Genomic DNA, 16,076 nt, shown 5'->3' with positions numbered 1-16,076 from the left:
TAATTGGTTTCGCTCCGCAACGCGGGTTTCTATCAGCAGTTTGGTGAGTATATTTTTTCAAGCCAAGGTGGCTAAGGCCGCGCAACGCTCGCGCAACAGCGAACGACAACAGAAGCAAACGCAGGCAAGCCAGACACCCTGATGCTACGCAGTCGGAGGCTCGAAGCGGGTGTTGTCGAAGCGCGCATGTTTACCCCTGCATTCAAGAACATCTTTTCACTCGGCGCTCCACCTTGACTCAATGTCGATGGCAGATACACCTATTGGCAGGAATGTTCACTAAATATTGAGCAATAGGCGGGATCATTTTGTGAGAACCGTTGTGTCTGTTGAATGGTGACGCTGTGCTCAGCTCGGTCAGGGTGAGGCTTGTTTCGGAATACTTGTTCCTTCCTCTCCCTTTCCCCTCTTCCTCCACTAGTTCGCGCCAGCCGCCAGTGCAGTTCGCGGCGGCTCGATCGGCAGCAGAGCTAGGCGACGGCCGGCGGTCATTTGCGTTTTGTGTAGCGTTGTCAGCTTTTGTTTGTGAACGGATGAACGGATTACGGGCTGCTTGGCATCAAGTAACGGTGATCATACTGTCTGTCGCATATTTTCCATCAGTGTTTGGTGAAACAAGCTTTACTGTGCTTTTTGCGACGGTACGTTCGTTTCAAGAAGCGATTGTTCTGCTCACCACCTTCGTTGCAGCCAGACAAACAGCTAAGAACGTGTGCACGTTCGGATAGAGTGCTTTTTTTCGGTAAGTGCACCTGACTTTTCGTCGTTTTTACTGAAAGGTTTTAGAATTGTGATTAAAATGTGAACAGTTCTTTGCTAGGTTGAACCGCGTGGTCGAACGCGAAACTATAGTATACGCGCCGGTGCGAATCGAAAGCCAGACTGACTCACCCTATTTTGAGTAATTATGTTTGCGCGTTACAGCTCGTGGCTCCACGCACGCACGCTAGTGACAGGCCGACATAGTTTAAGCAAGCATGCTTACAACTATGCCGGCCTGTCGCTGACGAAGTGCAAAGCTTCTACCGTAGGCGCCTCGCCTGTAGGTGCGGTTATTGATTGTCGTTTCTTAATTCATGACAGCATTTTATCATATCTGTAATTGGAAATGTTTGAGTGACTTGATGATCTGTTATTTGTTGTAAATCCTGCGTAGCTTACTTGCTTTCTCTGTATTCAGCTTTTCTTCACTGCTGTTTGTGCAAGATATTGGGCCTGAGACCACGCCAGCTAATGCGGAAGCCAGTGCAGCTTCTTTGACGAGACTGGAGTGCATTCATGCAGAATTTTATTTGCGTTGCTGCCGTGCCACTCAGCTTCACCTTGTGCGGTCACCTTCCGAAGTCTTTTGTGCCACATTTGGTTGTGCTTTATTCATTAATAAAGCCGATTTGACAACATCATGGAATAATTTATTGTTGCTGAGAAGCGAGATTATTTATTTGCGCGCCATCCGTTAAACGTCATTTATGTAGTACAGTATACATGTTGATCCCCTGCGTACGTGTTCAAATTTATTTTAAACCGATGTCTTTTATATGAAAATTGGATATGTATGGTGTGCTGAAGTAGCCAATAATTCACGCGGCATATATGAGTCACCGCAACAACTTGATTCGGTCCGCAATAAACGCGAGTAAACTCAAATTTATATATGCAACAGTGAGGACATGCGTGGGTGAACAGGTATGTACGTATGTTAGTGATCTTGCTTGATTGTTTGGTCACTTGCTCGACGACTGACATAGGAAGTGGGAGAAAAACAGGAAAGTGCTCTCGCGGGAGCTCTTTTGGTCCCTTCAATCTCTATCTTGGTAGCCGTGAGGCTGCCGACCAAACAGGCTGCAAAGACAGTTATAGTAGTTTATTTTATATTTCGAAAGTCAAAAATTTCGAAAACGACGAAAAAACAAGATCTATAAAACGTCTTATCTTGGTCTTTTCAAAACGTCTTCTAAAGACGTCTACTAGCGGGACATTAGCACAGCTATTAGACGTCGGATAGACGTCTACGGCTACGGGAATGTCTTGACCAAGACGTTTATTAGCCCTTTTTGATAGCCGTTCAAGACGTCTTTTAGACGCCAATAGCGTCTTTTGTGTTACGTGGGATGTATCGCTCGGTAACACACTTTACAGGGGTGAACAAAAACAAAACTATACCGCACAACGAGCACAACCACAGCCAAGCGCGAACGAAGCCATAAGGTGAGACTCCGCTAAAGGAGTGCACTCCTCTAAGCTCTGTGCATGGCGTGTTTACCTGGGCAAAGCTGCGCACACACATTCCTAGCTTGTGACGGCAGAAAAAGAAATGAAGATGCACCAAAAACCACTCGAGAAAAATGCAAAGGAAACATCTCTCGCTAAAGGGGAGCTGAGGCGATGGCGCTGCGAAGCGAGAGGTCGCCCGTTCGATTCCGCGCATCGGAAAGTATTTCTGAATTATTCTTCTTTGTGGCTTTTATATATATATATATATATATATATATATATATATATATATATATATATATATATATTGTGATGACGAAAAGTGGTACCGAGGCTCTGGCGCGCGGGGGGCTAGGGCGAAGTAGAGAAAGATGAAGTATCAGCTGGAACCAGTTACCTCTTGTCCTAGCTGAAATCAGTTACCAGCTTGTTCCTGCCAGACCTTATTGGCTTCTGGTCCCAATTAACTCGTACCAGTGCCAACAAATAGAGAAGTAACAATGACGCAGCCCACACAGTCTAATATTTTCACAGGCATACATATGAATGAGTCAGTTTGAGGACACATACAATGCTGTTGTGGAGGCATGCAGTCTGCGTATATGCCAGCAGAACTGAAAATTTTGTCTTGCAACCAAACCTATAGCAATAAGCAAGTATTTTTTATGACAGTGTTCTAATTTTTAACCATATGGCAAAGAACCTCTGGTGAAAGAAGTATGGACAGACTACAAGCCTTAAATTTTATTTCTTCTTAATTGTCATGTAACTTAGCTCGTGTTACAATCGGCGTGTGCTCTCGGACACCTCCTGCATGAACTAATTCCTTTCCTGTAGTTGAGCCGTATCAATTCCGCATTTAATACTGCTGGGTGAGATTATCCTTGGATGCAGCTGCTTGTGCACAAACAAAAAGGTTCCAGCTAGATAAGCTAGCACGATTGAAAGGTGGGCAAGTTGGTTCGGATTCATGTTTGAAAACAGACCTTCAGCAGGCGTGTTGAAGGTCTGTCTTGAAATGACAAGACATGCAGTGTGAAACACACCAAGTCTTTCGTGCCTTGTGCAGTAGGCGCGATGGTCTACATTGAGTGTTGGCTGGGTCTCTGAAATGTTCCGCCGTATTTTAAGAAAATTAGGTACGAGCTGATTTCGATTCGAAGGCTTTGTGGTCTGGCTGGCAACTGTGTGTAACGAATGCGTGAATAAAACGTTGTTGCTTCGTTCCCGCCGTCCGGAACTAATTACTGCGTTCCTGATGCAATAATAATAGGAAAGACGGATCACGGGGATAACCGCTGAGTAAGGTACGCCAACGAACCTACGAGGATCGTGACAGCGACCAGCGGCACATGTCACCTGTTGTCAAAAGTGACGGCACGCGCATTCACCTCGCCTCCATCGCAGTTCGACGGTTCGACGCTGCTGCGGAAACTTGGACAAACTACACGGAAAGGCTGGAAGCGTACTTCGACACCAGCGGCATATCAGATGAGTCTTGGAAACGCTCCATTCTCATCACATGTCTGACTCCCGAGTTGTACGGCCGCTTGAGGAGCCTGCTGGCGCCAAAGAAACCGCGCGACGAGCCGTACGACGCCATTATCGCCCTGCTCACCCAGCACTTGAGTCCGGCGCCTTCGGAAATCTATGAAACGTTTCGATTTCAAACTAGGGTGCAGAATGCAGGCGAAAAAGTGTCGGAGTACTTAGCGGAGTTGCAGAAGATCGCGGACAACTGTGGATTCGGTTCGGCTCTAGAGCGCAACCTCAGGGACATATTTGTGATCGGCCTGCGCGAAAAGATGGTCCAACGTCTACTTCTTGCGAAGCCCAAGTCGCTGACATTGCAAGAGGCCCCGGATGTGGCTACATCAGCGGAACTCGCAATCCTCAATGCGCACCGACTGCCTAGTGCAAACGCGTCGGTACCTGGCCCAGCAGAAGTCAACGCCATGCACGTGAAGAAGGGTCCCTCAGGTCAAACCTCGGAAGTCCAAAAACCACGACCATGTATTCGCTGCGGTGCCTGCTCACACGAACCTCCAAACTGTCCACACAAAAACTCGACATGTTTCAAGTGCCAAAAACGAGGAGACTTGGCAGCGAGCTGTTTGGGAGGCAAGAAACAGGGAAAACCTAATTTCAGGCGAACGCGGTGACTGTATACGACGAAGTGAAGTGACTGAACAAGTCATCGACATATTCACAATCACTAGCACAGCGACAACCAGTGTCGTGAAGCCAGTTTACAGAACACTCAGCTGGGGCGGCGAACTCCTCAGTATGCAAATTGACATTGGGTCTCCTGTTTGCATAATTTCGGAGGACGCATACCGCACTCATGCGAACCACTGGCCCATGTTGGAAAAAACTGGAAGAGAACTTCGCTGCTACCTGGGACAGCTGCCTGTCTGTGGAGTACTGAACATGACAGTTGAGCACCAAGGTCGACAAATGGCAGCTGAACTGTTCGATGCGAAATGTTCGGGACCAGCACTTTGTGGCCGTGATGTGATTCTGGGACTGGGTCTCATGCACAACATTCAGGTGGGAGCAGTCCTAGGCTCGACCGAAGATACCTCTGCAACTACAATGAAGCTCAAGGCGGACTTCAAAGATTTGTTCCAGCCAGGTACAGGTCTGATGAGAGGGCCACCAGTCAACATTGGCCTTAAGAAGGATGCTAACCCCAGATTCCTGAAAGCTCACTCACTCCCATATGCACTCCGCAATAAGGTTGCGGCAGAACTGGAACGCATGTGTCAACAAGGGATTTTGACCTCCATCAGCCACAGCAAGTGGGCAACACCAATTGTCCCAGTTGTGAAGCCAGACGGAACTCTGAGAATCTGTGGAGACTTCAAGGTCTCAGTCAACCCTGCATGTGACATGACCAATATCCTCTTCCCAAGGTTGAAGACATCTTTGCATCACTGAAAGGAGGCTACTGGTTCTCCAAATTGGATCTTCGCGAAGCATACTGTCACATACCGTTGAGTGAGGAGGCGAAGAAAGTTGCAGTGTTGAATAGCCACAAAGGTCTATTTGCATACAACAGGCTTCCATACGGCATCGCCTCAGCTCTGGCAATCTTTCAAAGAAGGATGGAAGCTCTCCTGCAAGGCATCCCAGGCACTCGGGTCTTTTTGGACGATGTGCTTATTTCATAGCCTGAAGATAGCTATGGAAGGACGGTGAGAAAAGTACTACAGGTCTTCCGTGAAAATGGAATTCAACTGCGGGAGGACAAGTGCGTTTTTGGTGCACGGGAGGTGACATACCTTGGACATCGTATTGACCGGGAGAGCTTGCATCGATCAGAAAGAAAAATAGAAGCCATCATGCAAGCTCCTGCACCTCAGAATGTCCAGGAACTTAGGCCGTTCCTAGGGTTGATCACCTACTACCGCAGTTTCCTTCCAAACATGTCAACTCTTCTGGCACCACTGTACCAACTTCTTCAGCAAAATGCAACGTGGAGGTTGACAGCGTTGGAAAAAGAGGCCTTTAGCAATGCAAAGAGTGCTCTGAAAAACTCAGACCTGCTAGTCCATTTTGACCCCACAAAAGAACTGGTACTCAAATGTGATGCGTCCCCACAAAGCATCGGTGCAGTGCTATCACATGTCATCAATGGCACCGAAAGACCTATTGTATTTCGGTCTCGAACACTAGGCCCAAGAAAAACTACTCTCAATTGGAGAAGGAGGCACTGGCACTCATCTTTGGTGTCGTGAAGTTCATGACTATACTCGCGGACAACTTTTCTTGGCAATGAAGGAAAGGCTACGGAGGCGAAGCTCCTGCACATGTACTGCTCGGCGAAGTAGTCCGGTTCGGCGCGCGTTTCGAATTTAGTTTTGGTTTGTGAACCTTCCGTACCTCCTGTGACGGCCATTTGATTATTCGAGCGGCCGTCACAGGCTTACACAGCCATTTGTTAGTGAAATTCGTCACAAGCTCCCTCGGCGAGTCGTCGGAAAAGGTGGAGGGTGACGAGCGGTCACCTGAAGACGAAGATGCCATTTTGACTGTGAGGTGCACGTAAAAGGTGCGACGTTTTTACAGGTGCAAAAACGCGAAATGACACTGCATAAAGCAAAACAAATATAAATATCTCCTTGGTGCGCGCTTGACCCTCTTTTCAAACAACGCCCCGTAGAAAATAACGTAATGTAGTTTTTTTTATTCTCATGCAGAAAACACGGTCGCAATTGTGGGACTACAATCTTCAGCGGTAGCACACACATAGTTTGGCTCTCTAGCCTTCCCTTCATTGCCAAGAAAAGTGACTTGCTGTGTCGGGAGTTCACGCTGGAAACTGACCACGAGCCCTTGGTAGGTTTGTTCAAGGAAAACCGGCCAATTCCAAGCACTGCTGCTGCACGCGTTCAACGATGGGCAATGACTCTGGGTGCGTACAAATACGTCATTCGGTATAAGCCCGGCTCCCGGAACCAGAATGCCGATTCCCTCAGTCTCCTTCCGTTGCCAGCAAGCAAAGTGGAACAGAAAATGCAGGACCCTGAACAGCAAGATAGCTCATTCGTAGCTCAGGTCTGACAAAGGACCACTTTCTAGGAAACAGCTTGAAGATCTGACGAAGAAAGATGCACTCTTGCACCTCCTCCTAGGCTGTATCAGGCAAGGGTGGCCCAAAGGACAGCTTCCACAGCACCTGAAGGCTCTCCAACCATACTAGTAACAGAGACACTCCTTCACGGTGGATGGAGAACTGATCCTAATGGGGGAGAGAGTGGCTATTCCTGAATCAGCCAGAAAAGCATTTTTGCTGGAACTGCATGAAGGACACACAGGAATCAGCACGACTAAAGCGCTGGCCAGAATGCTTGTATGGTGGCCAGGAATTGACCACGACATTGAGCATCTCCTGCAGACCTGTCAAGTGTGTCAGGCGATGGCACCAATGCCACCGGCAGAGAAGCCTGTTGCATGTCCAGCGACCACCAAGCCATGGACTCAATGTCCGCGGTGCGAAGCAACACCGACGTTGGAACACATTACATATCAGTGCACACAACGTCCGGAGGCTGCAATCTCGCCTCTGTTGAACAACCATTCCCTGAATTGGTCGTGGGAGGCGCGGCTCACGGAACTGGAAATGGGAAGCCAACTGGCGACCCTTGACCAGGCTCGGTGAGCCGCTGTAGCCAGTGGGGTCCTGGAAGAGGGGCACCAACCACCCTAACAATTCCAAGCCCTGATTTTAATAAATAAATGTTTCTTCTCTCTCAAGTACACATCGATTATGCTGGTCCAATTGAGGACAAAATGATCCTGGTTGTGGTGGATAGCTACTCTGGGTGGATTGAAGCTGTACCCACACAGACAGCAACGTCAGCAGCAACCATTGAAATCTTGCGAGACATTTTTGCACGGTTTGGTTTGCCCACCTGCCTCGTGTCGGATAACGGCACATCATTCTGCAGTGCAGAGTTCAGGGAATTTGTGATCCAAAATGGCATACGCCATTTCCGTACTGCACCGTTCCACCCGCAGTCAAACGGGCTGGCCTAAAGGGCTGTAAGAGTAGTAAAGGATGGCCTAAAGAGGCAAACAGGTGGTACGTTAGTTGCACGACTGAACCGTTGGCTTCACACCCATAGGCGCACACCATCAGTTAACAGAGACAAAGCCCCTGCGGAAATGCTTCTCACCTTCAGACTCGGAGGACGCCTCGACCTGCTACTGCACAAGATAGACTATCTCGTGCCGACTACGGACAAGAACACAGAAATGAAATGGTCACCTGGAGAGGCAGTTTTTGCTCGAAATTTTGGCAAGATACCAAGGTGGATCAGTGGCACCATCAACGAGGTTCAAGGCAACCGAATGGCAAGCATCTTGATAGCTATGGGCACCATAACCCGGCACTTTGATCAGATGCGGAAAAAACACTCGGAAAAACCAAGGGAGCAAGAGATGTGGTGGGACACCGGCAACATGCAATCTGGCTCAGCATCTTCGCTGCAAGCCTTAACTCGGCGACCAGTTCGTGCTCGGCAACCTCCAACCCGTTTGGACTTGTGAGAACGGCGTGCTTGTGTGTGTGGTGTGAAGTGGTGATGTTCAAAACCAAGTGTGTGTGGGGGGGGGGGGGCTGTTGGCTGAACTATTTATTTATTTATTTATTTACACATACTGCAGCGCTAAGTGCGCTATGGCAGGAGTGGGTATACAAAGATACGCGGAATTTTAACAAACATCAATGAAAATTATGTAAACAGGCAAACTAATACAGATGTGTGATTATACAAGGTCAAAAGTGCACAAACATGTGATGAACATGATTGAAAATAGATTAAAGAAACAATGCTACTCAAGAGATCACACCAACAGCAAATAGACGAGGGTATATTACAGACGCATGTCATGGATGTCGGCTACAAAATTGGGCGATGGGCGTGAACGAATACAGCCAGGTAATGAATTCCAGTCTTCAATAGAACGGGGAAAAAAACTGAACTTGAACATGTTAGTTCGAGCAAAGTAAGGCGTTAAGTTTAAGCTGTGATAGCTTCTTGTCGTTGACTGAGGTGCAAAGTTTATGTAGTCCTTTTCATTTGATAGTTTAACTGAAGACGTCACGATGCTATGCAAGAATTTTAATGACTCTATACGGCGACGCGAAGAGAGCGAAGTTAAGTTCAGTGAAGAAAGAGTAGAAGAGGGTGAAAAGTCACGGTCATAGCGATGACATATGAATCTTACCGCTTTTTTCTGAATTGCTTCTATCCTATTAATCTCGCATTGCTTGTACGGGTTCCAAACGACAGATGCATAGTCTAGTATTGGACGAATGAGTGATTTAAATAAGAGAAGCTTAGTTTCCTTCGGGGATTTAGATAGAGTGCGACGTAGATAGCCTAGTTTTTTTAATGCTTTGTTACATACATAGTCAATGTGCTTGGACCATGTCATATTATGAGTAAAAATGACCCCTAGATACTTATACTCGAAAACCCTATTTACTGCACGGTTATCGAAAGAGTAATCAAAAGCAGACGGAGATTTATTGCAAAAGGACATAAATACGGTTTTTTTAAAGTTAATGTTCATTTGCCAGGTCCTGCACCAATTACAAAAACCAGCAAAAGACTCCTGCAAGCGGCAATGGTCAGCGTGTGTTTTAATGACCTCGTATAAGACGCAATCATCGGCATAAAAACGAATGGAAGAGGAGGTGCAAACAGGCAAATCATTTAAGTAAATTAAGAAAAGCAGAGGCCCAAGAACAGACCCTTGGGGCACTCCAGACGTTACATCAATGGCAGTAGAGTTGGATGACCTGTAAGAAACGAACTGAGAGCGGGATGACAAAAAGCTAGATATCCAGCTAACCAAATGAGGATTGTTTAGTATGACATCGAGTTTAGCAAGGAGTTTAGAATGCAGTACTGTATCGAAAGCCTTTGAGAAGTCAATAAATATAGCGTCAACCTGGTTGCCAAGATCAAGGTTCAGAAAAATATCATGCGTGAATTCGACTAATTGTGTTGTGGTACTGAAACCACGCCTAAACCCATGCTGCCTGTTAGATAGTAGTTGGTGCGATTCCAAGAAGAGCATAATATGCTTATGAATGATATGTTCTAACATCTTGCATGATTGAGAAGTCAATGATATCGGTCTATAATTCAATAGGGACTGCTTATCGCCAGATTTGTAAAGAGGGAGTACCTTTGCTATCTTCCATGAGGATGGAACAGTGCCAGAAGATAAAGACTTATTGAATATGACCGTCAGATATCTGGATGACCATAGGGAGTAGCGAACTAAGAATGCATTGTGTATCCCGTCAGGGCCAGTGCATTTTTTTACATCTAATTTTAAGATAAGGTTCAGAATGCCCTCACTCGTTGTCTCAATATCACTGATTGGTTCAGAACGAGCTATGCCTGTCAGAGAAGGAATGGAGTTGTTGTCAGAAACGAACACAGACTGGAAATAGTTATTAAAAGCATTCGATATTGCTTGCGGGTCACTAATAACGTCATTATCAATTCTGAAAGAAGAAGGTGAGGCATCATGAGGCAAAATCGAACACCAAAATTTGCGTGGGTTCGTGCTTAACATACCCGGCAACTGAACGCGAAAAAAGAAATCTTTCGCCGTTTTTATCTTGGAGTTAAGTTCACTTTTCGCCCTCTGAAATCTGTCTAGGTTAACGGGATCGTTAGTTCTTCTGGACCGCCTAAGTCGACGGACACGGCGAGATAAATGCAAAATGTCACGATTGATCCAAGGAAGATTAATATTGCTTTTCTTTGTCTTAAGTGGCACAAATCTTCGGACACATGACTTAACAAGATCCTCAAAGTAATTAACGAGGTAATTTATATCCTGCCTGTCAGAAAGTGCACAAAACGTATCAAAATGATCAGCTAGAATATCAGTAATGGAATTGTCATCCGCACGAGTGAAATCAGGGAAACTAGTAAATGTATAGGGTGATTTGGATGTGGCACAACAAAGTGATAACAAGACACCTTTATGGTCTGATAATCCGTCAATTACCTCGCAAGAAAAGTTATCAGCTAAATCTGTACTTAGAAAAACTAAGTCTAGAATAGCATTTAACCTAGTCGCACATGAAACAACTTGAGTAAGCCCGAAAGACAAAGAAATATTTATTAATTCATGACAGATAGCAGCATCGCGACCCGTTACAGTCAGGGAAGGCCAATCGATGTCAGGAGCATTAAAATCACCCATACAGATCAATTTTGATGAAGCTATATTAACATCGCACATGAAATTGGAAAGAGCATGAAGAACATCAAGGGAGGATCCAGGTGGGCGATATATAACACTAACTACAATACATTGCTTATTTAGATAAATCTTACACCACAGGGATTCAGTCTCCGGAGGTGATGGCAACACCGAGAAGCGGATATCTGAGCGGATAAGCAGAGCGACGCCACCGCCAATGCCATGTGCCCTGTCATTACGTATGGCAATAAAACCGGGCGGAGTAAACTCAGAATCGTAAACGTTGCTATGCAGCCAAGACTCAGTGATGCCAACAACATGAGGGGAATAAGTTGCAACAAGGGACAATAGGTCTGGAAGTTTCTTAACTATGCTACGAGCATTAACGTTTAGAACTACAAGGTGTTCCTGACGGTTATAATGAGGTCAGAGAGTGGATGAAGAGGGATTTGAGGATGTGGGGACAGAAGAACGGGGGCCACGGGGTTGATCTGAGACTTGCACTAGTGTGTTTGAGGCGTCGTCCCAGTTGTAACGAACCTTGTCAATGAACGCGTGATCGTATTTTAACTTCACCACAGAGCCATCGTTGCGAAAAGGAAGTGACGCCTCCCAAATTCTTTTCCGAATATGTCTAATCCGTGAAGAAAAATCTTCTGTAATAAACACGTTTGAGCCCTTGAGTTTAGATGCATTTTTTAGAACAACGGATTTTTCCCCGAAGTTTGAAAGCTTCAGAATAATGGGTCGTGTGTAGCCAGTACGTGATTTACCAAGCCTGTGCACGCGCTCGATTTGAGGGCAGGTAATTTTCAGGCTGTTTGTGAACACAGAAGTAACGCTGCACAACAGCGTGCTAGCGTTTTCATTCGGATCTCCTGAAATACCGTGTATTATCAGGTTATTTCGCCTTGAACGATTTTCTAAGTCATCGTTCTTTAAGACCAATTCGTTAATCTTAGAGGTTAAGCAATTGATTTCAGCACGTAAGTCACTCACAGAATTACGCTCATTAGATTTCGGAGCCTGTTCTAATGCATTAACACGTGATTCTAAATCATCAAAACGGCAGGCAATCGTCTGTTGAAATGATTTGATGTCGGCAATATCATGAGCTAGCTTAGTTTGCCCCTCCAAAAGTTTAGAAAACATTTCAGAGATAGATGGAGAGCCAGTGTCAATAGGAACGGAAGTAGACGGTGCATGAGTAACCTCGTCGAGAGCATTGGAACCAGCTGCATTTCGGGTTACAGGTCTATTACCAGAAGTATTGCCTTTACTGGTATTCACCGACTTATTCAGAGGCCCCGGATTTAGTTCCACATCACCGCTTAGAACGAGACGACTTTTGCAATATAACACGTGGAAGCATAAAAATACAAGTCTACGTGGGCAAGGAAACAGCAGCAGAAAGCGATCATCGGATCGAATGCATTCAGCATTGGGAAGGTAACATACCTGCATGAAAAGCAAGCAACGATTAAGCATCGTGCTGTTGCTGCTGCACCCTAGCCCACTGAAGAGACGATCCTCGGGCAGTGGCTTTATACTTCTTCGGGTGAATGACGTCACGGTCCCGCAGTTGTCGATGAATGGCTGGTCAAGTAGAGGGTGGTCACGATCGTTGACTTGCGGCAACATGAAGGCTGATGCGCCGGCGCCGTCCCATAACGGACTGATATGGCAGTCCCACGGCAAACACTCGGTGACATCCACGTGCCCAGCCAGAAATGACTGGGCAGAGCCATGCGAACCGGTGTCAGAGCTCATGACGTCCCGGAAGTTGTGATCAGCAAGACCAGCGAGGCACTGCATGAAAAGCAAGCAACGATTAAGCATCGTGCTGTTGCTGCTGCACCCTAGCCCACTGAAGAGACGATCCTCGGGCAGTGGCTTTATACTTCTTCGGGTGAATGACGTCACGGTCCCGCAGTTGTCGATGAATGGCTGGTCAAGTAGAGGGTGGTCACGATCGTTGACTTGCGGCAACATGAAGGCTGATGCGCCGGCGCCGTCCCATAACGGACTGATATGGCAGTCCCACGGCAAACACTCGGTGACATCCACGTGCCCAGCCAGAAATGACTGGGCAGAGCCATGCGAACCGGTGTCAGAGCTCATGACGTCCCGGAAGTTGTGATCAGCAAGACCAGCGAGGCACTGCATGAAAAGCAAGCAACGATTAAGCATCGTGCTGTTGCTGCTGCACCCTAGCCCACTGCTGCACCCTAGCCCATGTTTGTGGTCTGGCAACTGTGTGTAACGAATCTGTCAATAAAACGTTATTGCTCTGTTCCCACCGTCCGGGACTAATTAAAAGCTCGATCCTTGATCGGCAGGTCTTTCACACACTTAGCCATACACTGCAAGGACTGCAACGAAAGCGGGTGCAGGCCTGTGTTTGAAATAACCACAGTGGTGTACAGGCATCTTGGGAAAACTCAGAGGGAAATTACTGAGGTCTTCCACATCAGCCGGGAGGGTTCGAGGTGCATAAGCCGTCCCTCTATCAGTTTGCATGATACTGAGATAGGGTACTTACAAAGACACGTGCCAGCAGATGATGTAGTGCTTTAAGCAACTGTCTCTTATCGGTCGTCATGGCGAGGGTTACCGGGATTTTGTTATAAGTGTGCATTCTAAATAAAATTCACTTGTTAGTAGCATGTAGTCCTGCGTTTATACCTTGCTTTGCGCCTGTCTGCGTTTTTCAAGCATTGATCAGCTAGTATGTACGTTTGGGCTCCAGGCCACTTGGTTTAATTCTTAGAATGTCGGTGCACGAAAGAACAATAACACAGGAGAAAGGAACACGACACAAATGATCTTCTCAGAGTTTATTGAAACAACAAACATATATATGTGGTTTGATGAACACGTGTTAAAAATCGTGACAAGACAAGGATTGTTTCAGTGACGCGCTTTCAGGTAGTCTAACTCTGCGGCAAGTTACGTGACTGAGGATTTCGTGACACATGAATCGCCTGCTTGAATCTGTTCTAAAATGAGTTACCAACTCGCCCAGCAGTCCATCCTTTTGGTTTAATTCATTTCCAGACTGAATGGTTCTAGGTCGTTACCGGTTGAAGATTAAGTGTTTCATTTCAAGACCAACTGGTTACAGCTGGCTTTATTTTTTGGACAGCTTGTTCCACTATAAGGACAAATGGTTTCAGCTGATTCCATTTACAGACCAACTGGTTTCAGCTGGTTCCATTTTCAGTCTGGAGTGTTTCGTGCTGGAAAGCAACACGAACCAACGGGTAACCTATTGGCTTCCCCTTGGTCTCAGATAGTTCCCGCTAAAAGTAGCTAAAACCACCATGGAATATTATCACCTGGAAAGAAGAGCAAGTATGAAGCAAAGGTCGATAGACAGAAAGAAAGGAACAATGGGAAAAGATAAAAGGGGGAAAGGAACAAAGAACTAAAAAGGCATGCAGTGAAAAAGAGAGGGAAAGGAAAAATATAGGAAAAGAAAGAAGGAAAGAAGTACGCCCACGCCGAGCTTTGCTAGCCCCAATTTTCAAGGACTCTACATTGTTTTTTTCCTGTGCGTACAATACTTTTTTTCACTGTGATGTTGATTTCGTGGCCAATTGGGCGTTAAAAAAAAAGATAGCTCTCATAAGGTTAAAATGCGCGTCGTTGCGATGAATTTGCAATGCAGTCTACATCCACGCAGGTATGTTATATGTCGTGCTTACTGGATTGCTTGTACTGCTATCACTTTTAACTTTATTGACATGAAGATCCACACAGGTATGTTATATGTCGTGCTTAGTGGATTGCTTAAGTTTACTGACATGAAGGGGAAGTAAAAATATGTGTGTTTGCTGGCTTTTAATGTGCAAGCCTTACAAGGCTCACGTGACGGCTGTACTGACGAAATGGTGGCAGAAAATGTGCTACAATATTAAAAAACTCGAAGACTGGCAAACGTATACCATGTCCTGAAACAGCACTGCTACCACCAGAGCCATGGCTGAGAATACAAGGTACCCAACCTAATGGTGAGAGAGTGTGGGTGGCACGTGATGTGCCGCTCGCCCCTTGTGTCTCATTCACTTGTTATGTGCAAAAATTGGCACGGTAGGGTATGAATGACTGATTGAATGTGAACTTTTACAGCCTCTGCCAAATTACATTCGTGGGCTGTTGGATTTCTTTGGTTCCGTGTTAGACCAACAAACGTCATGGCTTTCACATACATTTCTTGGCCAGAACACGTGAATGAACCTTTGTGTATCTGGAAAGACCCTGAATTATAGTGATAGAATCGAGCACCCTTTCACAATTTTAGTAGGATATGTATGCTTCAGTTGGGTTTGAAAACTGCAGCAACTGCAATGCGGTGTCGCCTGGTGGTGAAGCCTTAATTTGTACTGAGTTTTGAAGTACTTAAATTGCTGTATGTTGCCTGCTGCTGCTCAGATCATCATAACTCAGGTTTAAAATTACAGTCGGTATATAAAAATGCATCCCCACTTTATTATTTGCTTATTACGCAGTAAAAGGAGTTGATACTGAGAAGTGGGGGCTTCCTTCACGGCTATAGAGAACCTGCATTTAACTGTGGTGCATGCATGCGGCGCCTCTCAGGTGTTTCACACGTGCTTTGTTGTGGCGGAATATGGCGCAGATACATTCAATGGCTGTTGGCCCCTGTTTGCAACATGTGTTGCGTATAAGACTCCATTGGCAACAAATTTTGACACAGTGTTCTATCACCATTTCCCTGTTGCTAGCACGATTTCGCTGCGATAAAAAAAGCAGGCACCTTAAAAATTGGTTTGTCAGTCCTTTTAGGGTATAGCTAAGGATTCCTATAAATTTTCAAGGCAGAAATACAGGATCTAGAAGATATAATCAGAACTGTTCAAAAAGGGTAAATGATTATTGTATAGCTGGTAATGGTAAAGTCATTTTCCCAAAGTAAGGTAGCCAGCTGAATGACATAAGCTCTCATGTTTTTGCTTTGATATTCCAGCAGGGATGAAATAAATCATTCTATTGTGCAAGTTTTCTGTTCATTTCGGTGCACTTCACGTTTCGAAGGATTAGTAAACTACTAAAAAAATTCAGTTTTAGAAATAATGGCTATTGAATCAAATACAATAGTG

General features: G+C 45.8%; 1 protein-coding gene across 1 annotated transcript; it reads left to right on the top strand.

The window, feature by feature from the left end:
- Nucleotides 1-6,928: 6,928 nt before the first annotated feature.
- Nucleotides 6,929-7,960, top strand: LOC119381501 (uncharacterized protein K02A2.6-like). The gene is made up of 2 exons (XM_037649282.2): nucleotides 6,929-7,202; nucleotides 7,475-7,960. The coding sequence occupies exons 1-2, from the start codon at nucleotides 6,962-6,964 to the stop codon at nucleotides 7,753-7,755; spliced, it is 522 nt and encodes a 173-aa protein (XP_037505210.2). The 5' UTR covers nucleotides 6,929-6,961; the 3' UTR covers nucleotides 7,756-7,960.
- The last annotated feature ends 8,116 nt before the right edge of the window (nucleotides 7,961-16,076 follow it).

Source organism: Rhipicephalus sanguineus, chromosome 2 (assembly GCF_013339695.2).
Source record: "Rhipicephalus sanguineus isolate Rsan-2018 chromosome 2, BIME_Rsan_1.4, whole genome shotgun sequence".
In the NCBI taxonomy this organism is placed as follows: Eukaryota; Metazoa; Arthropoda; class Arachnida; order Ixodida; family Ixodidae; genus Rhipicephalus; species Rhipicephalus sanguineus.
Note: the sequence above shows the minus strand (reverse complement) of the source record. Positions and strands in the feature narration are given on the sequence as shown.